The sequence below is a fragment of the Scylla paramamosain genome, chromosome 9 (genome assembly GCF_035594125.1).
Source record: "Scylla paramamosain isolate STU-SP2022 chromosome 9, ASM3559412v1, whole genome shotgun sequence".
Lineage (NCBI taxonomy): Eukaryota > Metazoa > Arthropoda > Malacostraca > Decapoda > Portunidae > Scylla > Scylla paramamosain.
In genome coordinates, this window is record NC_087159.1 from 12,602,501 (window position 1) to 12,630,204 (window position 27,704).

General features: G+C 40.4%; 3 protein-coding genes across 21 annotated transcripts in view; 2 read left to right on the forward strand and 1 right to left on the reverse strand.

Annotated features, from left to right (window-relative positions):
* The window catches only part of LOC135103632 (paired amphipathic helix protein Sin3a-like), a 56,099-nt gene extending 40,708 nt beyond the window's left edge, over window positions 1-15,391 (reverse strand). For 7 of the 14 annotated variants that reach the window (XM_064010173.1, XM_064010167.1, XM_064010172.1 and 4 more), the window contains exons 1-2: window positions 14,001-14,567; window positions 395-739 (exon numbers count right to left, since the gene is read on the reverse strand). In XM_064010173.1, coding sequence (XP_063866243.1) covers window positions 395-722 — 328 coding nt within the window. In that variant the 5' untranslated portion in view covers window positions 723-739; window positions 14,001-14,567. Of the gene's footprint in view, window positions 1-394; window positions 740-2,460; window positions 2,616-10,637; window positions 10,778-11,528; window positions 11,544-14,000; window positions 14,569-15,288 lie in introns of those variants that run through there. The other 7 variants (XM_064010160.1, XM_064010162.1, XM_064010161.1 and 4 more) reach the window with 7 other exon arrangements.
* A 219-nt stretch (window positions 15,392-15,610) lies between these two features.
* LOC135103635 (transport and Golgi organization 2 homolog) lies at window positions 15,611-25,765 on the forward strand. Its single transcript, XM_064010181.1, has 4 exons — window positions 15,611-15,672; window positions 17,478-17,543; window positions 23,472-23,532; window positions 24,119-25,765. Exon 4 carries the CDS (start codon window positions 24,491-24,493, stop codon window positions 25,349-25,351), a length of 861 nt encoding a protein of 286 aa, XP_063866251.1. The 5' UTR covers window positions 15,611-15,672; window positions 17,478-17,543; window positions 23,472-23,532; window positions 24,119-24,490; the 3' UTR covers window positions 25,352-25,765.
* A 404-nt stretch (window positions 25,766-26,169) lies between these two features.
* LOC135103633 (methanethiol oxidase-like) overlaps window positions 26,170-27,704 on the forward strand; it is a 36,486-nt gene continuing 34,951 nt past the window's right edge. Inside the window, exons 1-2 of one of the 6 annotated variants that reach the window (XM_064010178.1) lie at window positions 26,204-26,314; window positions 27,075-27,092. In XM_064010178.1, coding sequence (XP_063866248.1) covers window positions 26,302-26,314; window positions 27,075-27,092 — 31 coding nt within the window. In that variant the 5' untranslated portion in view covers window positions 26,204-26,301. Of the gene's footprint in view, window positions 26,315-27,074; window positions 27,093-27,123; window positions 27,271-27,704 lie in introns of those variants that run through there. The other 5 variants (XM_064010174.1, XM_064010179.1, XM_064010176.1 and 2 more) reach the window with 5 other exon arrangements.

The window sequence follows — 27,704 nt, forward strand, 5'->3', positions numbered from 1 at the left end:
GATAACCACATCATGCAACTTAAGGCATTCATAACAAATGATGACAGGTTCCTAATGACGACAGACGAATGTAGTCATTATAACAAACTCCAAGAACTGTACAGATGCATGAATGCTTTATTTTTTAATTGATATATAAATGTACCGGGTCATGATAATTCTTTCAGTTTCCTGTACAATTATGAGATGACTTGCAACTGCTAATATCTCTGCATCTTGGAAATGAAAACCTATACATACATGGATTTGGAGAGTAAAAAAATAAAGCTGCTCAGAAGTTACTGTAATTCAGCATCAGTTCTGCATTACAAAATTCACAAAATTGAGTAACACACACACACACTTCAAAATAGTTGGTGTTAGTATGCCTGCCTCAAGAGGTATATATCCTTACCTGGCTGAGATGCTGGGTTGTGTGGCTGGTGGTCAAGAGGAGTTGGGGCTCCTCCCACACCCTGACCAGCAGTGGTCGCTGGCACAGGCACTACTCCAGGGACAGGGGTCCCAGCTGTTGCTACTGGTGTTGTAGGCTGACCAGGTCTGGTGCCCAGGTGAGTGATGGTGGGTCCACGAACGTAGCCTCCTGGACCCCCACCCACACCCCCAGGGCCACCAGTGACCCCCTGACCCCCCTGGGTCAATCCACCAGCAACCCCCCCAGCACTCACGATGCCTGACACTGCCTCTCCCCGACCAGATATATCATCCACACGACGGTTCATCACGCACTACATTACACCTGAAAGTGAAAATAAAATGCAGGTTAAACATAAGCAATCACTAAGACTTTTATTCTTTAACACATCATTCCACAGACAGCAGACATGATCAATCAGGTTCTCAAGGGTGCTTCTTCCCAATGAGTGTTGAATTCTTGTTAGACTATCACTAGTATAATAATGAAAAACCCTTGAGAATTTCAATAACCTCTAGTAAAACTAGGTAATTAAAATAAGATGGTGAAACATTTAAGAACGTGGTCCTAACACCTGAACAAAAAACTGCACACAGTAACAATTCCAAATGTGTTGCGTGATAAAAGGAAAAGAACAATATTTCACATTGAAAACTATCTTCTTTGTAATTTCAAAGTTTACAATAAAAAAAAGTAACTACAAGATGAAGTGTAATTTTCTTAGGACAACAGCTAATGTAATGATGGATGATTGATTTGTAAATACTAATGATGTACGAGGTGTCACGAGTCATTTTTAAATTACCGCGCGGTCACCTATGTCAAACGAAGGTTAAATATAACTTAAATAAGAATAACTGTCGACTGATCACCCCTCCCCCGAAAACTACTAAGTAGTATAAAAGTCATCCTCATGAATATCCTAAGTTTATTCTGCGATCAAAAACACGACACCATTTCGAGGCAACATGGTGAGGCCGATCTAGGCGAAGGGCAGCTGCCGGAGGGTCAGTGTTGCAGTCATTGGCCCTTCACCCGCAACGTAAACGCCGACCAAATAAGTTTCCATCACTAAACTTAGGGAGGATGCAGGTTAGATTCATATGTAAATCTTCATCCGCCTTTCACACGGTTATATCACTTCCAAGCTGTATTAGATTCAACAAAAATCACGTTTCGCAGCGCCGCCCATCTGCCCAAGGAGGCGGAGGATTCAAGGGCGCTCTTTGCACTCCTGCCTGCAAATACAACAGCCTACTGAGACATTACCAAAAAGAGTTGATCGTCTCTGCAACCCATCACATATCCATAACCGACATACAAGTATATCGCCTTATGTATAATATTCCTCATTCCAAACAGTCTTCTGAATCAGTCATGAAACCAAAATTAGTCACATACAAACACTCCGAGGAGACCAGACGAAATGCATCCTGACGAAACCCAGACGAATGTTATGGAAAACGTTCGGAGAGGCGATCCGGGCTGTCGCCAAGACAGAGGTAGTGGCGCGCTCTCGTCCCCAGCCACTCTCACTACCGATCCTCCGCCATCACAACAATAATGTAGCCCGTCCCAAGCCCTTCTCGGGCCCCACATGCCGCAGCTCTCGTCCCCAGGCGTTCTGACAGTCTCGGCTACAAGTTCAAGAATGAGATTGTCCAGCAATAAACAATGTACTGATACTCACTAAAGAAGGCTCGAAAACAATTCTTTTTACTTAAAAATGCATCCACTGCACGATGAGCTAGGTGTATAAGCAATTCCAACACGACCTGAAGTGGGTAATACTGAACCCGTTTTAATAGCAAGTGGCACCTCACTGCACCAACAAGGCAGCAGCAGCACGACTCAACCTGCCAGATCAGACGCAGGAGTGAATAGCTACTACTCGTACAGCTGTTGTGAGCACCATCCATACTGCTGGTTTTATCGTATCACTGAGTGCAAAATATAGGTGGCAAGTAGTTTGAGGACAACACAGTGAAATAAAGGAAAGCAAGGTGGCGTGCAATAAATCAACCTATCAAAATGCCGTACGACACCTGTGTTTTAGTGGCGCGAGGTTCGATGAAGCAACGGAACCGCGCTGCCAGACTGATACAAGAAGCAACGGGAGTGGTCTTGGTGAATCCTCTGGCTGACACAAACACTCCTCGTACGTAACTATTACCTCTTGCACGGTTTTCTAATTATATCTGTGCACAACCTGTGGCTATCATAAGCCTAAAAGCCGATCCCACCCGCACAACACGGCTTGCACATCATGCCAGCCCCCGCCCCCAAAAAGGAGCTTTGTCCTCAGCCCTCACAGTGGCCCATCTCGCCTCTCACTGGTCACCACGATCTGCGTCGCTATCTGTTACGTACGAGCACTTGGAGGGAAGCCAATTAACAAATTTACGATAAAGACGCAATGCGATAAGTTTACGAAACTAAATTGGCAACAATGCAGGAACCCCTTATCTGCAATCCATGGAACTGTAATGCAGTACCGGTGTCTGTAACCCCTCCCAAACTGTGAAGTAACTCGGAAATACCAACTTGGCTGTAAATGTTCCCGAAGCTCAAGGCGAAGGTGAGTGCTGGTTCGTAACCCCTGATACGAGCTGCTGATAAGGAAGAATGATGGTGTTTGTTGGCTTCGTAGTATACGCACGAAACCTTGGGACGAAAAACTCGTTTTTTTCCTTTTTACGCGCTTACGCCAGCAGGCCACTATACCTTCATAACGCCACGCGCGAGGGCTGTGTGAGGAGGTGAGGTGGAGGGAAGGGAGTATGAGAGAGAGAGCGGCACTCCCACCACGAGCCGGACGGCGGGAAGTCAAGGCAGAGGGGTGTGGGAGGTATTATTGCGCCGTAAGTTGGAAAAGTCACAAGCGATTCCATACATATATTTAGGCGTCGTCAGTGAGGTCATATTGTGCACATGTGAGTGCGGGCGTGCAGTGTTGGGGTCGGCTGACAGTACGGTATGGTACGGGATGTGTCAACCATGGGGCGGCGGCCGGCCGCTGCCATCCACCCCCACCCATTATGTCACGCCCGCGCTGCCTGGTTGCCTCATGCCAAGCCAGTTTTCTCCACCTGAGTATCACCTTCCCTTCTCTGTTTGCCGCTGTAACTGCTTTTACTTTAGGAATTACTTTTAAACTTCACACAACCCGAGTCTCCTCACCAAGTCCATGCCACCTCACTATACAAGACTGGCCTAGTCCCTCCCACATGTATAAATACGGCACACATCTTCAAAAGGGAGGCTAACCATACATACTCGTGTGTTCAAGACTGACTCCTACAGGAAAAATACATCAACATAATAACATCATTTCATTCGAATTTGCTGACTATGAAGATACCGTAATGACGAATAAAGTATTGCACAATAAAGTATAATCATCAGGTGTTAGCTCACACTCCTCCACCCTGTGAAATATTGGTATAAACTTTACAAAGCATATACAATTTAACTTTTTTTTTTTCAAGGCAATGACTACAAAATAGTAAAGGTTCCTTGCATTATATGTGCAAGTGAGATTGAGGGGAAACAAGGCGGAAAGTTTGCATCACGTACCGACCGTACAGAATATTATGTCGGATACACACACACACACACACAAACACATTCGTACACTGTTACTCCCATCACTATGGCAACGCTCCCTTGAACCTGAAGCCAGACACTTTTTTTTTCTTGTGCTTACAACTTCCCTTTCTCTCTCTCTCTCTCTCTCTCTCTCTCTCTCTAGCATAGACAACATTTTCTCAGCAAGGTTTAATCTTAAAAACACGCCAGCTAATCATATATGAATGTTATTGATCTAAAAATTAAGAGACATTTTGACTAGCAAACATACACACATACACACACACACGTAAGAAGGCGGAGGATGAGCTGTTTTCCAATATTTCATGAATGCTAGGAACACGGAATTAATACGTAAATAAGTCCGTATATATATATATATATATATATATATATATATATATATATATATATATATATATATATATATATATATATATAAAATGTCCTAACAAAATTCGATAGGTCAGCAGTTTAAGAGTAATTCATCAGCACATGTATCTACCGTACAGTGGCACGAGTGCGGGGACGTACGGGCCATATAAGCAATGTGTTGTGGCAGGTACACACCGCACTATAGAACACTAAGCAACATTTATCAATAAATACATTGCTATTAACTGCACTAACTATGTTCTCATAAAAGTTACACAACTTTTAAGATGGAGAAAAGTTACTACCTCATTTTTTTTTTTAGCAACTGTAGCTATGAATTATATATACATTTGAATCGGTCAATTTTGCATTTAGTAAATACTATGATATAACGCGAAACAATATGAGGTTATCTTGATACAGTATAATTCCCATCCACTCAACACCATGGAACAAACCTTCACTAGTCTTGCTTTCTCCGCAACATATTAGACTGAAAGTATGGTGATAACAACACCTGGCAGCGAGACGAGGAGGCAGGCGTGTGTGGGAGGGTGGGGGGCGCGAAGGGCAAGCAAAATTGGTGTAGCAACGTGTGACTGCATACACCATCCTGCGTTAGCCCGACATTGCCACTTCCATGGGCTCAGTAATCTCAAATATTACTCGTTCCCTATAACCCGCGGTGAACACACGCGGAAGCTCGCTATGGATTCCCCCGATATATGCTATGAACATTTGCCCAGCCCTACCAAATAGTGGTGGTGAAGAAAGGGAGGAAAGCCAAGTCCACAACTATACCGATGAATAATACTTGTACATACTGTCACTTCTTTCCGTGAAAGATCTGAACAAAGACTGTTATAACACCATCGTTATGAATGGCAGGAACCATCGACATAAGAGTGTCACGCTGCTACATATAGTGTGCTGTAAACCTCTTCATTCCAATCTTTAACCTGCTATCTGTATCGACTATGCAATGGTGTCCAGCTCTGCTAGTCACGAGTAACACACGATACTAACAGAGAAACAAACACATGGTGTGTGTGTGTGTGTGTGTAGAGCAAGCACGAATCAGACATTGCCAATGGGAAAGGAAAAGCTGTCATGGTGGCGGTGTCGCGAGGAAGGTAGAACTTTTATATACACCCTTGTGTAAAGTACTGTTTTGGTCTGTTCTGGCGCACCACCCTCCCTTACCACACACACACACTGCCGCTCACCATCATCACTCTTGCTCTTCCATCACCTCTCCCCCACTTCAACACTATTCACCCCTCGCCACGCTATCAAAACCCCACCAGCACCAACACCCTAGTTCCGCCCCACCCTTCTTCCCTCTCCACCACCACCATCACATTTCTACCATTCCCTCACAACAAGCCGGCGCTCCAACTAACCAGCTGACTCTCACTCTTACAGTCTCTCTCTGGCCCCCTGTCATCCCTCTTCCTCCACTACGCTCCTAAACAAAGCGTCCTTCCGTTCGCACCATTCCTTCGGTGCTTCATCGCCGCGAGACTCGCTTCGTGGTTGCAACACGCGGGAGGTGCGAGTAAAATAACAGCTGTATTTCTGGGGTGGTATATTTAAGTGGTTACTGAGATGGTCGTGTTCCCGGGCACCTCTCTCTCTCTCTCTCTCTCTCTCTCTCTCTCCGTCCACTACTACATACAACGTTATGGGTGCGAGCCAAACGACCAACAACGAGAATCTGTTAGGTGCTGCATGCCAAGGGTGTGTGTGCGTGTGTCACCCCCCGGCGCTTACCTCACACCCTAGCTGGTTCGTCCCCGACACCCGCTACACAGAAATAACCATTACTCTCTTCCCGTCACACATTACACACACACAGGGTAACACAGCCAAACCCCACGTGATAGTCAACAAATAGCCAGCAGTCATCCCTCCAAGTCTTACTATTAACCTCCTCCTCCTCCTCCTACTACTACACATGCTTCAACTGTGTCAAGTAGTTATGTTACATTTCTTCCGTTTCCCGAATCACGAGTTAGATAAGTTAAAAAGAAGCCTTTGAGGTGTGTGACTTAGTCTGACGTGTTCTCCGGGTGTTTACGAAAGTTTCCCAACGAATATGAAACTGACAGAGAGAGAGAGAGAGAGAGAGAGAGAGAGAGAGAGAGAGAGAGAGAGAGAGAGAGAGAGAGATATTCGACTAAAAGCGTCAAATATTTATGAAACGTTTTTTTATGATACCCTACCCGAAATATGTGACAGCCGAGGACAAAGTGAAGAACGTTAGAATGAATCAGACACAAGCACCACGTTGTATAATGAAAACGCGCATGAAGAAGAAACACGGAAATGAATAAATGAATGCACGAACGAAACCCAACAAAAACAACAAACCACTAGGCGAAGGAAGGAAGGTGTGTGTGTGTGTGTGTGTGTGTGCCTAATCCTCTACTGTACATCATACAGCAAACTACCACGTGTGCAGCCTCACTCCAGACTCCCTCCCTCGCACACCACACAATGACCTATGAGGACTCCGAAGAAATTAACACCAGCAACACAAGTCATCATCATCATCATCACCACCACCACCCACAAGCCTACATACCTTTCCAACTTATTCTCGCTCAGTTATTTTTACTATTGGACACGACCTGCTTGAGAGAGAGAGAGAGAGAGAGAGAGAGAGAGAGAGAGAGAGAGAGAGAGAGAGAGAGAGAGAGAGAGAGAGATGCACCTTCGAGCAACGGTGTGTGTGTGAGATTCACCTACGGTCGTCTGCTGGACACCCAGCCAGCAGTTCCCCTAAGGAAAGAGCTCAGAGCTCATAGAGACCGATCTTTGGGTAGGACTGCGACCAATGACATACCACACACCGGGACAGCGAGGTCACAACCCCTCGGGTTACATCCCGTACTTACTTGCTGCTAGTTGAACAGGGGCTGCACATTAAGAGGCTCACCCATTTGCCTCCCCGCGCCCGGGATTCGAACCTGGTATTCCAACGGATTCTTGGTTGTGAGCCGAGCGTACTAACCACTACACTACGCGGTGTGTGTGTGTGTGTGTGTGTGTGTGTGTGCAATTTCCTGCGTGAATGAGGCAAACTACTGATTATCAAAACGAGAGAGAGAGAGAGAGAGAGAGAGAGAGAGAGAGAGAGAGAGAGAGAGAGAGAGAGAGAGAGAGAGAGAGAGAGAGAGAGAGAGAGAGAGAGAGAGAGACTGCGGAAAAAAATATTACTAAAATAAAGGCGTACATAGACGCGTGATTGGAGGGAGAGGTGAGAGAAGGGAGGATCGGAGAATGAGGTGAGGTGAGGTGGGCGGGGCAGAACACCTCTCCCTTTCCCGCCTCCGGATTGACAATGAGGAGCTAACGAGAACTCACTCCTTCGTGTGCCTCAAAATATTTCCACCTTAATGGCCTGGGTGTGTTGTGATGGGCTACTCGTGGTCACGATGGTGGTGGTGGTGGTGGTGGTGGTGGTGGTGGTGGTGGTGGTGTTTGTTGTTGTTGGGTGTCATAAAGATAATGTAATGAGGGAACTAGAGGGGAAAACGCACATGTATATAAATGCGTCGCGCTACAAGATTTGTACAAAAGTTATGGTAATTTCTAAATAAGCAAAAAAAAAAATAAATAAATAAATAAATAAATAAAAATAAATAAATTAAATAAATAAATAAATAAATATATTATATATATATATATATATATATATATATATATATATATATATATATATATATATATATATATAAACCCCACTTTCAAACCTCCTCCTCACGCAAAAAAAAAAAAAAAAAAAAAAAAAAAAAAATAGTGAAGCATAACGCTAAATCCCTAAAACACGTGACAAGTAAAGATGAAAAGCACGAATAATTGCACCCACACACACAAACACGCTGCATACTTAAGCCATCCTCCTGAAAGCCCTACCCTCTGAAATAGGAGGAGGAGGAAGAGAAAAACAGCATCATCGACACCAGCAGAAACAAGACCGGTGTGCCAGGCAGTAGTGGTTGTGCAAAGTCAAGAGGGGACACCATCACCAACCACCACTATGCAGTGAACCTACAGGAGCGGCGACATAGGCAGTACAGGAAACTGATCACGGAGAATGTGGTCGACCGTACGTCCTGTGTGCCTTAAAGGGGTTGGATCTGGGCGGGTCCCTACTAACAGTGAAGGGGTGGTGGTGGTGGTGGCCGGACACACACACACACGTTTCCCTCCACCTCCCCTCAGATAGTGGTGGTTGCGAGGTGGGCACATGTTCTCTCTCTCTCTCTCTCTCTCTCTCTCTCTCTCTCTCTCTCTCTCTCTCTCTCTCTCCTGCAGGTCGCATGTGATGAGGAAAATCATGCTCTTAAGGTTTTCTCTACCGTCTCCTCCCAGCCATGTCAAACACCGCGCAGTGGTTGAACAGGCCATCCCCCCAAAAAAAAATAATAATAAAAAAAAAATCCTTGATCAGTCTACACAAACAAACAAACAAACAAACACACACACACACACACACACACACACACACACACACACTGTCCTTACAACATCGACAATTCTGGACATGAAGCTGCCTTTTTTACCGCTAATCGTGACTCGCCCTCATGTAAAGGCACTATGATGTCCACCACCTCAGAACAAACGAGACACAACAGTAGCAGCACACACCGATAGGACACCAGCACCGGTTTAAAATCCCTTCAAACATATATAAATGTAACCAATGATCAACAAGGCACTAGTAATAACAAGTGTCCTATGATGTGGCTCAGTGCATAGGGAGGCTGGTGACCGCTGGATACGGCAGAACTGACGGCTGCTCACCCATCATCCACCACCATCCTTCCCTTGCCTCCCTGCCTATCTTTCCGTCTGCCTGTTGCTCCATCTTGTCTATGCGATTACGACCAACCCTCTACATTCCGTCCCCACTACCTCTATCGCACGTCTCTCTCTTTACTCCCCTCTGTCCTTGCTGGGGACCTAAAACATGATATTGATGATTAGTACCTCTATTTACACGACGGTACATTATATATATATATATATATATTTTACCAAGTGTCCCTGGCAGTGGGTGTTCTATTCTGGACTTCACTAAGTCAAACATTGCCCATACTGTAAGTGTCCCAAGGCTCTCTTTAAGGTAACATGTTTCCCCCCCAAAAAATTCCGTGACATAACACTTTATTCGATGTTGATCAATGAAAGCTTCAAGTCTGAGTCATTATGTACAGTGTGAGGTTGGCAGGTGCTTCCTCCTCCCCCGCCAACGCACCCGGTCTAAGCAGAATATAAACAAAACACAATCATACCTATACCGAAGTTATCAAAGTTTTCATATCAGAATGACATCTTCCCAACAAGCCTCGTTGCGCTGTAGGAACAAAAATACACGAGAATTCCCGGCCTCTTCCCTCCGTCCCTTTTAAATAAAGTGGGCGCGGAGGGACGGGGCAAGCTGCTTCCTCCTACCCTATTAACCGACTGCTCAAGTAATACGTGTGAAAATTAGCGTAACGCCACGCCTTGTTGTCTGTGTATATAACCACGTCACTCAACTACCCCGTTCCATATTAATCATCATTAGAATAGCAATAATAATAATGATTTAATATATAGTAGTAGTGGTAGCGGTGGTGGTAGTAGTGGTGGTATTAGTAGTAGTAGTAGTAATTAATAAATTATCATTACATCATTATTACATGCACACCTGCACTATATCGTGCAGGAGACAGCGTCACCTTCACCACCGCCAGAGTTCATCCAAGCACCGAAACTGAAGAAAACCCTTGCAATCTCAATGCGGCTTTTAATTAAACACTGTCAGTAAGTCTGAAACATGCACTTAATCATCACACTGAAAAACATTCCCATCTTGACAGCCTAACTTAACAAACAGCAAGGAGGTGGGGTGAGGCAGAAGCGGTGTGGGCATGTCGTAACCACTTAGGGGTGTCGCACCCTCTGCCCATCACCTTCCCACTTGTCTCACTCCATTAAGCAGGCACACTGAGGTACACCAACATGTGTCAATGACCTCAAGGTGTTTGGTCGCAATGCCTAAGGTAAATTCATTCTCGCGAAGGAAATTAATACGGCAATCAAACCCAAAGCAAAATTAAGGTTAAGGCGGAATCTTATTTCATCACACACACACACACACACACACTAGCGGGTCATGACAGTTATTTAGTTACAAGACGACTTCTGATTCGTAATTACATTCGCGCCGAGAACTTCAAGCAATCACTATAAATTTCAACTATACCACGGTTGTTGTCGTTGATGTGTTCCCCAATCCCTGGTCACAATCGGTCATCTAGTCCCAAGAGAAGCCCCGCCAGTGAGAGGCGGACAGGTGGCCAACGCCGCGCCGGTGCGGTCATGGGCGTGGTGATCAGAGCGGCACTGCGGCAGGTAAGCGGTGTTAATGTCCAATGTAACGATCACTACAAGGCTAGGTGGAGTCATATGATACACTACAATTTTACATGCTGAGCAGGGCCAGGACAGTATGCATAATTGTATGTTTATCTCTCAGTGGCCCAGGGATCTCCCGCAGCGTTATTACGTGACGCACACCCAGGCAGTATCAAAATCTGATATTTCACATAACACTGAATGTAATGGAAAACAAAGTCATTCACTACACAAGTGGTAACATTTTCTAGCAAACACCCCAACTCCGACGACTCCAAACAAAAAAGATCAAACGACATCACGGTTTCCTCTCCCCAAGGCTAGAGTCACTGTATGCACGTTTTATGTTTATCGATGAAAGAATAACATTACCAGTCCTTACACTCGGCACCTTCCCACCACACAGGATTCGTCTTAAGAATTCCACGTCATAAATAAATAAATAAATAAATAAAATAAAATAATAAAATAAATTAATTAATTAATAAAATAAATAAATAAATAAATAAAAACGCCAATCCTGGGGACCACCTCTACGATAACTTGGGACCGCGCGGTGCAGCAACAAACTGATGGGGTGGTGTTAGGCGCGGAGGACAGCAGGCGAGCCGCCACCACCACCAGCTATGTACGTAATGCCAGGTTTGCAGGGGTTAGATGAACGCCCACACACCCACCACTACTACCACCACACAGGCCCACGTCTCGTAAATCAATAGCTATAGAATGACTCCCGTACATGATTATACTGGACATGATGACGGTATCTTCCGCCACGCGTCACGTCAGCACATCCGAGCCACCAGTGCACACACAAGGGACTGCTCACTGTTGGCTGGCTGGCTGGCGCTAGGGGTGCTGCTGCTGCGTGTGCACCTTCCCAAAACAACTAACCGGCAACTCCACCGTCGTACGCTTACAATACAACTTTCCCTAGACTGCATGTGCTCTTTTTCAATCAGTCTCGTAACTTAACAAATGGGTGAAAGTAATTTTCTACCACACTCACGTCCCTTAATGTAGCTACATCATGTTATCCAATACAATAACGGGGGAATTTGAATTTATAAATTACAAGTGAAAGCCACCAGTGCCAGCGATAACTTACGGAGGAGTGTCTACAAGATGCTCGGCAATATATTTTACACCTTGGCCTAGTTGGGTTACTCCTCATCAGCCAGCCAACCAGGATAACCACACATCTATTCACCACAATGGCGTCCCTCGCTTTCTGAGGCTACATCACAGAAAGGGCAGATCATCGTGTTGGAAGAGGAAGATGAGGATGAGGGGGAGGGGGAAGCCGGGAGGAGGAGTAGTATTCCCTGTTTGTTTATACTGGCTAGGTGGCTGTTGGCTAGCTGGCTGGCGGGGTCGCACGCCATATGCTGCTATCAACCTTTCTCCTTGGCCACGGCTACTCTCTGCTTGCTATCGGCCGGCGGGCAAATCAATGAGATGCAGGTGAGGCGGTCAAAACAGTAAGTGCTTCGCCCAGGTTCGTGTCTCGCTGCATCAATATATATATATATATATATATATATATATATATATATATATATATATATATATATATATATATATATATATGTGTGTGTGTGTGTGTGTGTGTGTGTGTGTGTGTGTGTGTGAGATATTTTATTCACATTATCTTCTGAACAAATGTTAAACATAATAAGTAAATAATCATCCAAGGCAAACGACGCAAACTTTAACAATATTTTATGATATCACTCTACGTGATTTTTCGTGTACTCAATACAATCCTATTTCAGATATAATGACAAAACTATGAGATTCGACACCACGAAATGATTATAGTTACTACTTAATAAGTAGCATTCCAGTCGAAGTCAGCCAGGGACTGATAGCAAGGAAACAAAACATTTTAAATTACTCATTCAATAAAACATCTTGATAAAGAAATGAATAAATAATAAACAAAAGCATAATAACAAATTTCAAGCTGCAAAATTGCAAGCCTAACACTGGCCCAATACAAATCTGAATTGGGTATGCTTACAGCAATCTAATATTTACTCAAGACATATATACAAGTTTCAGTCTAGCGGCAGTTTTCTTTAACCTCGTCCACGCTCTTTTATCACTATCCACATTAATTATGGGCGTTATTTTTAAAACATCACGAGAACACGCTCTGGCAAACTAAAACCACCAATCGCAGTCCTTCACCGATTCCCTTGGTCTAGAATGGCGATAATAGTAATAATAACAATAACAGTATTAACAGTTGTATATTCTCATATACTGGCCAACAACCCACAAGACTAAATACAATTAAATAAATCCTACCAAAACTAACATACCCATTAGACTCTACGGGTTAAGATTCATTTATAAACAAGAAAATTGGTCACTTATGCATCCCAAAGTACGATATTTCGAGAGTACTACATTATGCACTACAGTATGACTTCAGAGTAAGCCTGTAGTTCTTTCTCACTCTATCTCACCAGGTTAGCAGTCCACTTTTGCACATCTTGACAACCTTCTGGCTTAGTTGCTTCATTACACACTCCCTCTCCATCAACAATTGACTCTCCATTACCACACGCACCACAACACTGGTAGGAATAACGTTACGTGGATAATAATTAGTCTCAGAAACGTTGTGGCGCACCCAATTATCACCACATAAAAAGTCTACGGATAGTACTCGCCATCTGTTACAACCAAAGCAATGCCAAGAACGTTAGTTAATCTTAACTTATTGATTCCACACATCAACCGAATTACAGTAACTACACATAAGTGTAAAACAATAACTCTCACTTGGAATTAGCTTTACGCAACCACTGAAAACACCATACATCCACCCATCTCGTCTCACTTCCCTTTCCTGCAGCCTCACTCACAATGAACGCTCTCAAGCCACTACTGTGAGTGCGGTACAACTACTGTCAGATGTGGAATACTCGCATACTAAAGTGAACACTTCAATGCACACCCTAACACACTAGCCCCTTAGTAAGAGATCTAGAGCTTCACAAACCATGGTCTGCACATGGGTGTGACAAGAAAGGTTGCAAAGACCATTGGACCCTCTGTTAGGATGCACCGTAGACGATATGTATATATATTTTTTTATATAATACGCCATATAAGCTGAATTTCATGGACACTAAGATACGAGGAAATTGGGGCAAATGAAGACCCAAACACCAAGAGAAATACGTCAAAAATCTCTTACCTCCTGGTGACGAAATCTGCCTGCAGTTCATATTCTTAAGGTGGTGGGAAGATGGGAGTCTTAAAACTTAAAATACTCTTGCGCGTCCTTAAGCAAGAAGCGATTAGTAGTCTGCCAACAGGGAGCCGACGCTGGGGCGAGTGTGATGGCCCCCACACAGCCAACTCCCTCACAAGCACCACCACGCCACACCACCACCACTATCCGTCAGTTTCTTCCTTTCCTTTCCTCAACACACCTCTTCCTCCCAGTCGTTTGGCCCACACACTACGTCGAGGAATCGAAATATCGCTGCTTGTGATACCCGTTTCACTTCAAAACGCCACGCCAAACCGCCGGACTTTGTCACAAAACCGGACTCGCCATCTCAGTCGATTTTCAAGCGTTCAAGGCGGTCCTGAGAGCTGCTTGCCACCTCCTCTTGTGCACCGTGTCGAGTTCCACGATTACACCAACTCACACTTTGCTGTGCGCACTAAAAACCACCGAAATTGAGATACAACTATGGAGCAACTTCACATCGCCTTTCTCTATTAGGCCTACGTGGTTACGCTGAGAGTAGCTGGGGACGATACTGGTTGACCCCCCCCTACTCCTCCCCCACCCCCGCGGCCACAGTGGTCACGCTCACACTAGCTGGGGACGACGCCTAACAGGCTTCCCCTGCAGCCAGAGTGGACTCGCCCGAACACACAAACTTGTGGCGGACACCAAACTGGCACACCAACCCCGTTAACACGAACGTTTCATCCACACCCCCGAAACTCCAGGCAAATGTTAAAATCTTCATGACACGATGCAATGGAGTGAAGAACATCGCTGAGTCCCATGAGTAGCGATGTAGCAGTGTACGCAGACGGTGAGGAGAGATGGGGAGCCAAAGAGAACTTGGCCACCGCCATACACTTGCCGATTTTTCAACCCTTTAGGCACAAACACAGACCAGTCTTTTCATATTACACTGATTGCACATGGACTGGGGAAACGTAAAGCCCAAAACCGTTTTATACTGATAAACTTAGGAATCGGCGTCCGCGCGTTCCGCCCACCCATAGGACTTCTGAGTGACCCGTGGCCTAATACTTCTACCGCTTCTGCATTCGTAGACTTGACACTACAATGCAATATCACAGCAAATAAAAGGTATACCTCTCATCGTAATAAATTCTGGTCGTAAAGCACCCTTATCATTTCAATCAGTTTTCTGGAGGTATCAGATGAATCCCAGCAGATTAAAGCAACCAAACGTATCCTAAAGACTGGTGGAATTTGTTTCTCGTTCACTTACCATTTCACGACAATAGATGAACAAGATTTTGGAAGATTATACGAGAGTAACACAGAGACACATCCGCCATAGAAATGCTCACTACGAATTTGAGATGACAGTGACGTCACAATGTTTGCCTCACAACAGCCAATAGGAAGATAGCTCGAAGTTGAATAAAAATATTCAGCTTCTTTAAAAAATTAAGTTGGTCTCTCATTTTTAATTGCATAGAAAAATGATACATACTGAGAAACGTGTTTACTTTGAAAATATTGTTTTAACTTGAAAACAAAAAAAATATGTTATATTGGGAGGAAATTATGAATTACATCACCATAACACTGGAACGTTATTGTCTCCCCATGTAAACACTATCAGCTGATGACTGTGGCTGAGCTTGACGTGAGTGTATTTTATCACTTATTGCAGTGTGTGATGAGCTTCGAACATTAATCTCATATCTAAACAGTTATATGTAAGGTAAAGAACAAGATTAAATATAGCATACTTCGCAAAAATGCTTATTTAGATAAAAAATAGAGAATTTGTATATCAACAGATTCTGCTGTAGGCTGAGGCGAGCATGGCGGCCGGTGTGGCGAGCAATGTGTGCAGGATGAATGAAAATCATTCGGACATAAATTGTATAACTTCAATTAATAGAAGCTTTAACAAGTAATTCATGGCGAAAAAGTCGCAATGGACACAAAAAGATGCCATTCTTTCTTTTTGTGCGAAGTATAAACGAAATTTATGGTGGTGGTGATGATAAAACAATAATGGTAATAATAATAATAATAATAATAATAAATGTGGGTTTCTGTACGTATCTAGTTTGGGAATATTGGGTCGTGATATTTCTGGACATGATCCTGAAAGATACGTAATCCATGCTAGTTAACTATCTTCCCCAATAGGCATTGAACAGTCATGGTTAGTGTGAAATAATTTGTTTTGGTTACACTTCAAGAGCAGAATCTTTAGGGCAGATGATAACAATATAAAGTAAAACTACCTAATCATGTATTACTGATGTATGCAAACTCAATTCAATATGATCAGTGACTATAAAATCATAAATTTTTTCATACAGTAACTGTTAATATATCGATGAGGATTTATGGCTGGATTAAAATCCAGATACACCAGTGAAGTAGAACAGATTATTTTGTTTTCAAAATCTTATGTGTGGTGCTGTAATTCAGTTTGTAAGATTCAGTTTCTCTCTCTCAGTTGCATACAATATATATATATATATATATATATATATATATATATATATATATATATATATATATATATATATATATATATATATATATATATATATATATATATATATATATACATTTTTCATATCAGTCTCAGTGCACAAGTCTTGGAGGACATGGCAAAAAAGGATTTTAGGGAGGAAGTAAATACCAGCTAATGGTAACTGAAATGGTTTTGTATCTCATGGACAAGCCTCAAAGCCCTGCTGCCTGCTGCATGGCAGTGATAGGCATTTCCAAGATAAAAAAAAAAATCTTACCAATCATTATAATCTAACATGAATGATAGAGAGAGGTGGCTTTCAATTTTCTAAATACCTTCCAAAGTCACACTAACTTTGGCTGTACAGATTGAGTAACTTAACATCAATCTCCTAATAATACAGATTGAGCAGCTCTATTTTTTTCTTTTTTTTAATTAATTAATTATTATTATTGTTATTTATTTATTTATTTTTTTTTCCTCAAAACCAAATCTAACCCAAAATTATAACCTCCTAACTGAAAGAGCCTTGCTTGACACCATATAAGTCATGCTAACATAAGCTGATGATTTGGCATCAGAAATAGATATGAGACTGACATAATAGTGAACATACAGTTGAGATCTGTAATTGGTTAGCTGGAACAGTGACATTATAGGTAATTATGATGAAGTTATGGCTACATGGTGTACCTAAATTGTGTGTGTGTGTGTGTGTGTGTGTGTGTGTGTGTGTGTGTGTGTGTGTCAAAGATAAACAAATGTAAATTACAGCTTGTATGTAGTAGTTGCTGAGGTTCATGTTTGTAGGCCATACAGTAAAAATATCTTTTGCACTGATAGATCAGGAATAACCTCAATTTGTATGTATGCTCATTTAACTGGTTTTGTCTCCTGAAAGGAGCTTCTTTGCTTTTTTATCAGCTTACTAATTAGATTTTTCTCTCACTCAGGCTGTGTGGATCATTCTTCATTAGCACGTCATCCCAAGATATTGACAGGAATGGACAGCTGCAATTGTTAGTTTCATTGCAAGAAATTAATATATATATATATATATATATATATATATATATATATATATATATATATATATATATATATATATATATATATATATATATATATATATATATTTATTTATTTATTTATTTATTTATTTATTTATTTATTTATCTATTTATTTATTTTTATATAGTTGTGGCAAAAATTTTATTAGTAGTCTCTTAAATAATTAGAAATGAGAATTGCAGGAACATTTGTTACACATACGCCTTGAATTTAAAACCTGCAATTCATTATGTATGGCAGTGATGTAGGTTTGAGTATGCAAACCATCAGAATTACAGTCTACAGTCAGTATTCATACAGAGCTGAGATTGGTGATTGTCACTTGCTGCCCCTGGCCCTTCCCTCCTGATGGCAGATGATTTTGCACACTCATTTCCTTCAAGATATTAAGACCATAGCTGGTTGCAATAACGAAAAAAATTATCACAATAACTGATAAATTGATAACGATAACCTTATCGGCGATAACCAATAACTGATGAACTGATAAATCTAAAATTCCAAAACTAGCAATAATGATATTGATATTTTAAGAAAATGATAAATCCAAATTTTTATTTTTACTTTTATCTTAGAAAACTTAGAAAACTTCAAATTCATTGTTGATCCTGTCTCTTCACTAATGAAAAGTAGTTTTAATTAGAATAACCACATTTGATTTTGAAAGTTTCAAACTTCAACATGCTCATGTTCCAAAAACTAAAATTATTGATTATTGCTAGTTTGGAACCAAAAGTATCAGTGATACCAATTAATTGATAATGTGGGAGAAATCATTATCGTTAACTGATAATACCCACCTATGGTTAAGACATACCTGAGATGTAAATGATTCATAAAGAAAAAGCATGGATCATTACTTAGAGGCAAAAAAAATGTATCAGTTAAAGAAATTTACATAAATGCCAGAGAACATGTCGTAACCCTTCTCCTTACCTTTAAGGGAAGGCAGAGGCTACACATGAATTGCACTAATTCTTTATATAACAAACACTACAAGGTTTAAATCCAGGTAACCGAGAGTTAAGGCCGGGGTTCTCACAGTAGGGTAAGCCAAAGACGCAGTTCAGAAACGTTAACACTATTTATTAACCAGTAATCAACACATTCCAATGATACTCACAGGCAACGAAAGACCAGAATTCCACCACATATTAAAACATAGAATTACCTTTCAATAAATCTTGACGTCACTATTCACTTTACTTTAGCAGGATTTTATCGACCAGCTCAGGTCATTCAGTAACATATAACACATTAACATGTAAGAACACACATAACATAATCACATAAAAGAATAATCAAGTGTAACATTAAAATATTAGCACTACATGTGAAGTGCCACAAAACATATTAAAATCACTCATCAAGATTCAGCATTATATCAACACATGGAAAATGACATAAAATATATGGGGACCACAGTATACTGAAACAACATTTTAAATCGAGACATACAAGGCACTTAGGAAAAATCTTCTAAGTATTACTTACGACCAAGACGAGGCAGAGAACGACTAGGAGCTTCATGGTGCTGTCAAGTGGGAGCACCTTCCAGGAACTTGTAATACTCCACTCTTGGAGTCTAGTTAGGTCTGAGAGAATCGTTCGCTACTTCACCTTATATTCCATTTTGACGACGGCAACGTCAATCTACGTACATTGCTATCTACTACTACATAAGGAGTTATCCTTAAGGTTTAAAATCTAACTAGTTTTTACACTCATCTCTTCCTTCACTCCACATGATCACCAGGATGCTTATACTCACTGTAGGTGCGTAAGAAACATGTCTCGTAGGGAGTCTATGGTTAACCACCTTTACACGCGAACATACGTGGTTTTTCTATGTCCTTCTAGTTCATGCATTACTGAAGTTAACAGTGGGTCATTGTTTTGTGTTTTGTGAGGTCAGCGACTGTAAGGTAACTTGATCACAAGATTGATTGCGAATAGGCTAGGTCCATTAACTACACGGCCTTAGTCACCTTTACTCGGCGCTTGGGTGCCTCGGCATCAGGGCAGGCACTGTCCTGTTTGTGTGACCAGGGGTGCCGTAAGCCTCACAAGGGGTCACGGCAGTGACCAGTGACCTCTGGGGCAATGGGTGGCCAAGGCCTAGGTGCCTTGGCGACAACACACCCTTGGCTTGGCTACGAAAAACAAAATGGGCAATTATTGCTCTGTTGAGGGTAACATGAGGATTTCCACAAGTTGCCAAGCTGCTCCTTGCAGACAATTACAGCTATTGATAAGCAGTTGAAGCATGAGTAACTGGAAAAAAAAAATATATATATATATATATATATATATATATATATATATATATATATATATATATATATATATATATATATATATATATATATATATATATATATATTTAACAGCATCAAAACTAAAGACTGATATCCACATCTGCTTGAAAATGTGTCAGTCTATACTACTGCCACCTTCATAAGGACCTAAAGCAGTACTGCTGCTTAATGACTGCTTGAGAAACTCCAGACTTAAATTTGCAAAGAAATACAATGGTTGAACCAAAGAGCAGTAGTCTAAAGTCATAGGTCTGATGAGAGCACCTTCTAAGTGTTTGTAAGCCAGTGTATGAGGATGAGGTGTCCCTCTTAAGTACATAAGCTGCTTCAACCCTGTGTACATCTCACTCACCATTAAACACCCTGAGTCTTTTATGGTGTGGGGGTGTTTCATTGGTTTGCTTGGTAGGGGATATTATATTTCCTTCCTTAAAATTGTATGATGAATGCTGATTGTATTAAGGTACTGCAGAATAATTTTGTAAATGCTTATCAAATTAATGTAACTGGTGTTTACTTACAATAATGTGCCATGTCTCAAGGCCAGAAAAGTGTCGAAATAGTAAAGTGACAAAAGAATTGGGTTCATGTATTTGCCAGAGAACATTCCATACTTCATTCCAATTGAGATTTGCTGGCACATCATGAAGCAAAACCTTTTAAAGAAGACCACAATCCTTTTTAGTGTAGCTGAGGGACATGATGAAGCAGGTGTGGTGTAGTGAATTTATTATTGAAAACATCAAGAAACTGAGTAACAGCATGCTTAGGTGACTGCAAAGGGTTATCAAACATAAGGGAAGCATGGCCAGATACTGAGCTTTTTAAGAGAGTGTTAGGGTTGAAAGTGTGTTAGGATACAAGTCTGCAAATTTCACAATTGCAGAAGTTTGGTTTAATGTGGATTTGTGTATATGAAACAATTTTTACTGAAATATAAAGGGTTGTATAGTTCCAGAAACACAATATCCAGTTAAAGTTTGGGAATGTTGATTCCCTGAAAACTGTTTTGTTTACATTGAGGAATTTCAACGGGATCACATTTATCTTATTTCAAAGATTGAATTACTGTCTTACACTCTATGTCTCTCCTCCAAATATATAAAAACGAAATAGATATTTATAGAAGCTATAAATTAGTAATAAATGACAGCTTTTGCTGTGTCTTTTAATACTTGAAATCAAGTATCTTTGTTTTAGAACCGAATTATGGCACCACAACCAAAGCAATAATGAGTAAAAAATTTTGTTTGAAAACCATTTGTATGTTGTCATTTACTGATAGCAGACCTGAGATCTTGCACAGAAGGATGATACTGGTCCAAGTCATCATTGTCCATCAGGGCTTTCATTACCACATCCAAATAGAAATTAAACTTTGACAGCTTTGTTTTTGTGGCACTGTTTGGCAGTAGTGTGGATGGCAGAACTGTATGGTTTTACTTTAAATGGAATATTTTTTGGCTTAGTCACCATTCCTTGACTTACCTTTCTTTTGCTATTGAGAGCACAGAGCGTGCCAAGTGGTTGAGCCAGAATAGTACTTTAATAATAATATTGCTTGCCTGAACTTGAGTGCAGAATTATTGAGTTGGAATCATACTTTAATTGTAATTTTTTTTTCTTTTTTTTACTACCATTTTATGACCTGCTAGCCCTTACAACTTGTAGAAGTTAATGACTAATCTAATAATGGGTTGGAGGTTTTAGTATTTTTTGTATTTTATTTATTTATTTATTTATTTATTTAATGTCTAGGTTCCCCTGAGAGCTATAATAGTGTTTCCTAGTGGAGTACTGTGTTGTCATTCAGGATCCATTATCCTGAGTAGATGTCCTTCCTATCCCTATACCATGGGTAGGATTTGAACCATTGTACCTGAGGATTCATCATTCCCCATGTGTGTATGTTACCACTGTACCAAAGTGGCCTCCATCAATATATGTATTTATAAATCTATCCATTTATTGTTACATTGACTCTCTGTGTAGGTACAGTGGAACCTCGGTTATGGAACGCCTCCCTTTTTGAACAATTTGTTTTTTTAACAAAATTTTGAACTCATTATTGCATCAGTTGTGGTACCATAATTCGGTTCTAGAACAAAGTTACTTGATTTCAAATATTAAGCTGCCATTTATTACTAATTTATAGCTTCTATAAATTTCTACTTCGTTTTTATATATTTGGAGGAGAGAGACAGAGTGTAAGACAGTAATTCAAATTTTGAAATATGGTAAATGTGATCCCGTTGAAAATCTCGATGTAAATAAATAGTTTTTGGCGCTCAGGAGTAGTCCTGAGCCACCTGTGACTCTCAATGACCCCCATTGCCATTACTGCACAACTGCATTTTTCCAGTAGCTTTTCCCAGCAGCAAGATGTCTAAGTGTTATGATCACCTTGATTTTGGCAGTAAGTGGGTTGCTCCTCTCTGTGTCCCTCTGTAAGGTTTCCCACACTAGATCGGTTTAAATAGTATCTTCTGATGAGTTCCGTGTCACTAAGTTAATTCATTACATATCCAAAATTCAATTAATTCATTACATCCTTTCTGGATAAATAATTGTGAGCTGGAGATCTTGTGAAGCAGCCATCTTGGCTGTGGGAGCATCTGTCATAAGCTGCTAAGGTAGTGTAAACTGGTGTCTGGGAGTGGATTAATCCATTTTACACTGATTCCTATGGGGAAAATAGTTTCAGCTTTCAAACATTTCAGATTTTGAACGGCATTCAGGAACGAATTAAGTTTCAGAACCGAGGTTCCATTGTATATTATTTCTATATGTACACTGCATAACACTACACAGGACTTTCACTGTATGCATTATGCTACAAATGTATTATTACAGTTAATGGTATAAATATTGTTTTGAAAGTCTTAATATTATAGCTTAAAACTAACACTTTGTACATCCCAAGTACTTTCATCAGCAAATTTGATAGTTGTGTGAAAAAATTGTTCCACATCCTCAACATCTTCCCTGCTAGCCATTACTACAGCAGGACCAGCAGCATTCTTATGATAGTCCAGTATGCCCCAAGATAAACACAACTGAATTATTTGGTATTATCCTGTTACCTAGTCACTCCAAACACTTCATGTATTCATTTACCTTTTCATTGGTTTGCTGGTGACTTATCATTCTCATATTGGATCTGAATCAGCCACCATCCCTTACATCTAGAATCTTGTCATCAGCTTATGTGATGAGTGGGTGGTATGTTGCTTATACCATGTCTGGTGCTAAGTTTGTTGTGCGAGCCCACTAGTAAACTGCCTATGGTTCATACTTTCTAACCCCAGAACTATCAAGTCTATGAGAAACAAAACACCTTGTGACTTTGAAGTTTTCAGCCTTATTCTCTCCATGTTTGATCATCAACCATTATTTGATAGAAGCATAGCCAAGTATCATGTGAACAGCCCCAAATAAACTTAAACTGTAATGAATCAAGAATTGCAGAGGAATTGTAATCCCTTGATTAATGAAAATATACTAACTACGATTCTCAAAAGGTGCCCAGGATTAAATAAAACTGGTGTTGTGTTACAGAAAGAAGCAAATGATATGTGTTTCCATTTTCAAGAAGTTAGGAGATTTATGTCTGCAGAAGGTAATGTTTGAATTTGTGGATTTGCATTTATGGAAAAAAAAAAAAAAATCATATGCATTGCCCATCTTTTACCTTTATGGCAATTAATGACCTTATGAGTACTCATTAAGGTGCTGTAATTTGTCTGATTGTATTAAGCAACCTAACAACTTAGTGTAAGGCTTCAAATGTGATATATTCAGTTAGAATTTTCTAGCTTGGAAATCATAGAATCATCTCCAAAACAATAATTATCTTATGCATGCCTCAGAACCTCACTAAAATGCTTCTTGCCCAATGAAAACTAAGTTAGCTGAATGTTGGGGACATGCCTTAGCAAGAGATTCCAGTTTCAGCTGCATTTGAGGGTTTGAAGGACACTGGCTTCTCATTTGCATTTGGAAATGTAATATGGCTTCATTGCAAGACATTTATCAAATAAAGTAAATTATTAACTTTCACAAATGCTTGTTGCCAAGACTAATTACTCACAGCTGCCACAATAACAAAAACCTTTCCCATTCCAGTTCATCCAAATTATAAGAATGTGCAGTGTCATGTATTATGCACTCTTAAGCTGCACTTTATTATTTTCTTTTCTTTTCAGGACCCAAGTGAATAAGCAGGGAGTGGAACTTCATGAACATCTGATCTTTGTTTCACTTCAGTAGCTAAAATTGCCATGGTTGTGAATAGTGGTGTATCAAAGAATCACTGACCAAACATTACTTTGAAGAAATTTAATATAGATTAGTAATGAAATTTGGGCTCTTCTGACAGAGTTGCAGTGTTTTAAAATATATATATTCAATAAGTGATTTCTGATATTTTTTCCACAGGATAAGTATTGCATTATTATTATTATTATTATTATTATTATTATTATTATTATTATTTATTTATTATTATTATTATTATTTTTTTTTTTTATAATAAACACAGGTTTCAACAAACATTTGATAAGACTTGAGCCAACATTATGTGTATTCTTTTTCTCTTTATTAACCCAAGACCTAAAGTAGGAGAATACAAAGCAATCATTGTAAATAATCGTGATGAATTTTATAACAGACCCACTAAGCCTGCACATTTTTGGGATGATACGATTGTGGGAGGAATGGATATTGAGGAACATTGTAAAGGAGGTACATGGTTGGCTGCTTCCAAAGGGGGCAAAATATCTTGTTTACTTAATGTGTTTCAGCCAGCCAACAGTTTTACAACTGGCAAAGTCTCAAGGGGTTTCTTGGTTGTTGATTACCTGAACTCGTGCAAGAAAGGACACCAATACATGGAAGAGGTTAAAAACTCGGGAAAGATATACAATGCATTCAACCTGATTACGTTAGATCCTGAAGGAAACTCGTATGATGTTAACTTTTACAACAGCGAGTCAAAAGTGATACATCAGATACAGCCTGGGTTCCATGGATTTGGAAACTCCCCCCTCATGAAGCCTTTCAAAAAAGTGGAGAAAGGTAAAACGATGTTCCAAGATTTGGTTAATACTTATGGGGAAAAAGAACACGAAGAAAAGCTTATTACCGAGTTGTTTACAATGATGCAAAACAAAGACTTAAACCTCCCTGACTCACAGCTAACAGAACAGGGCAAAGGGCACACTGAGCAGTTTGTTAAGAAACTTTCCAGTATTTGGGTTTCATGCCCGGATGCCAATTACGGCACCCGAACCACAACAGTCATACTTGTGGACCAAGAGGATCAGCTTGTGTATAGAGAGCGAACCATGCAGGATCCTGCAAATCCTAAAAACCCTGTGTGGGAACACAACAATTTTACATTTACTATAGCTCCTGCAGATACATGTAAAAGTACCTGACAGTGTTATTACAAGTTTGAGTATACCATAATATATATTTACTAGAATTTATAATAGCTCTGTATGTATAAAGTTTCTTACTCTAACCTTTTTAGCAAGCAAGAAACGAATTCACATATTCATTTATATCAGTGTAATACGTCAAACGACGGTACTGTACGTTGCAGGACACAAGACACGATTGAAATTCAGTGATGTATTCCATACGCTAAGTTGTTATTTGGTTATGGCTTCCTTAAGTTCATTTTTGCTACGTCAGGATTATACTATATTAATCATTCCACGATGGTTTGGTCCTCAGTAATTAGTTTTTACGCAGATTTGTGATTTTGTTATGCGAAATGTATCATAACAGGGGAAGTGACTGTGAAGTCTCTTGATTGTTGTATAACTACCAATAAAGTATTCAATTAATTATTTGTATTGCTGTCAGATCTGAGTGTAGTTTAAATGAAGGCCAAGGTGTGCACATTAGTAGATAGCAAATTAGCAGTTCTAGATACACCAGTGATACTAAGGAAACATGATGTTCATGCCTAGAACAGCTTGGTGGTTTAATTCATGACGAACTAAAGGATATGCAATGTACTAATCGCGGCATTCTTCGAGGGGAGCTGTTGAATCAGGAATAAATAATTTCATTATATACCAAAAATAGATTAAAGTATTCACACAAACCTTTAACTACTTGCACAGCAGCTGATCAACAACACGCAGTCCATATCTTGTTCCTTGTTTATGCCATATGTGGAACGGAGAAGACAAACAGATAAAAGGTGTGAATAGTACTTGGCAACTTTTCTCGAACCATCACCATCACCACCACGTCCCGTCCTCGGTCCTCCCCTTTCATCAACTCAGTCGGCCTCAGTGAGCTAAGGCGTTTGTATTGAAGCAAGGCGCCGTCAAAAAAGGTTGTTACAGTTGCTGCTGCTGTGCCTTTGACCACTATGACAGCTCAAGGTAAGATGTTTACATTTTTTTTTTTTCATCAAACATATATTGTACTGTGAACATAGATGTGAGAGAAATAACGTCAAGATGTAATCATGTACACATCGGTTGTTGTGCCCAAACTGCTGTTAGATTGTTTTTGTTAAGTTATTCCTACCTTGAGAGAGTGGTTAAGTTATTCTTATACACACACACACACACACAGGTGGGGGGGACTTGCATGCCTCTGTATTGTCAAGGGTATGTACATAGTTACAAGTATACACTCTGCATATACTTACCTATATCTGGCAAGTGAAACTTGGAAATTTGTTAGTGTTATTACTGCACGTGTTGCTTAGATCGCATCTGACGGTTTCGAGGTGGATAAAATTAAGAGGAGAGATGATTGTATAACCACCAATAAAATATTCCATTAATTATTTGTATTGCTGTCAGATCTGAGTGTAGTTTATATGAAGGCTAAGGCTTGTACATTAATAGCAAATTAGCAGTCCTAGATACACTTGTATAGATTCCACAGTGATACCAAGAAAACGTGATGTTCATTGCCTAGAACAATTTGGTGGTTTAATTCATGACGAACTAAAGGATATGCTGTGTACTAATCGCGGCATTCCTCGAGGGGAGCTGCTGAATCAGGAATAAACAATTTCATTATATACCAAAAATAGATTAAAGTATTCACACATAAACCTTTAACTACTTGTACAGCAGCTGATCAACAACACGCAGTCCATATCTTGTTCCTTGTTTATGCCATATGTAGAACGGAGAAGACAAACAGGTGAGTAGTACTTGGCAACTTTTCTCGAACCATCACCACCACCACCACCACCACCTCCCCTTTCATCAACTCGGCCTCAGTGACAGTGAGCTAAGGCGTTTATATTGGAGCAAGGCGCCGTCAGAGAAGGTTATTACAGTTGCTGCTGCTTTGCCTATGGCCACTATGGCAGCTCAAGGTAAGCTGTTTACAATTTTTTTTTCTTTTCATCAAGCATATGTTGTACTGTGAACATAGATGTGTGAGAAATAACGTCAAGATGTAATCATGTACACACCGGTTGTTGTGCCCAATCTGCTGTTAGATTGTTTTTGTTAAGTTATTCCTACCTTGAGAGAGGTTAAGTTATTCTTGCACACACACACACACACACACACACTTACACAGAGAGAGAGAGAGAGAGAGAGAGAGAGAGAGAGAGAGAGAGGTGGGGGGGGACTTGTATGCCTCTGTATTGTCAAGGGTATGTACATAGTAACGAGTATACACTCTGCATATACTTACATATATCTGGCAAGTGAAACTTAACTTGGAAATTTGTTAGTGTTATTACTGCACGTGTTGAATAGATCGCATCTGACGGTTTTGAGGTGGATAAAGTTAAGAGGAGAG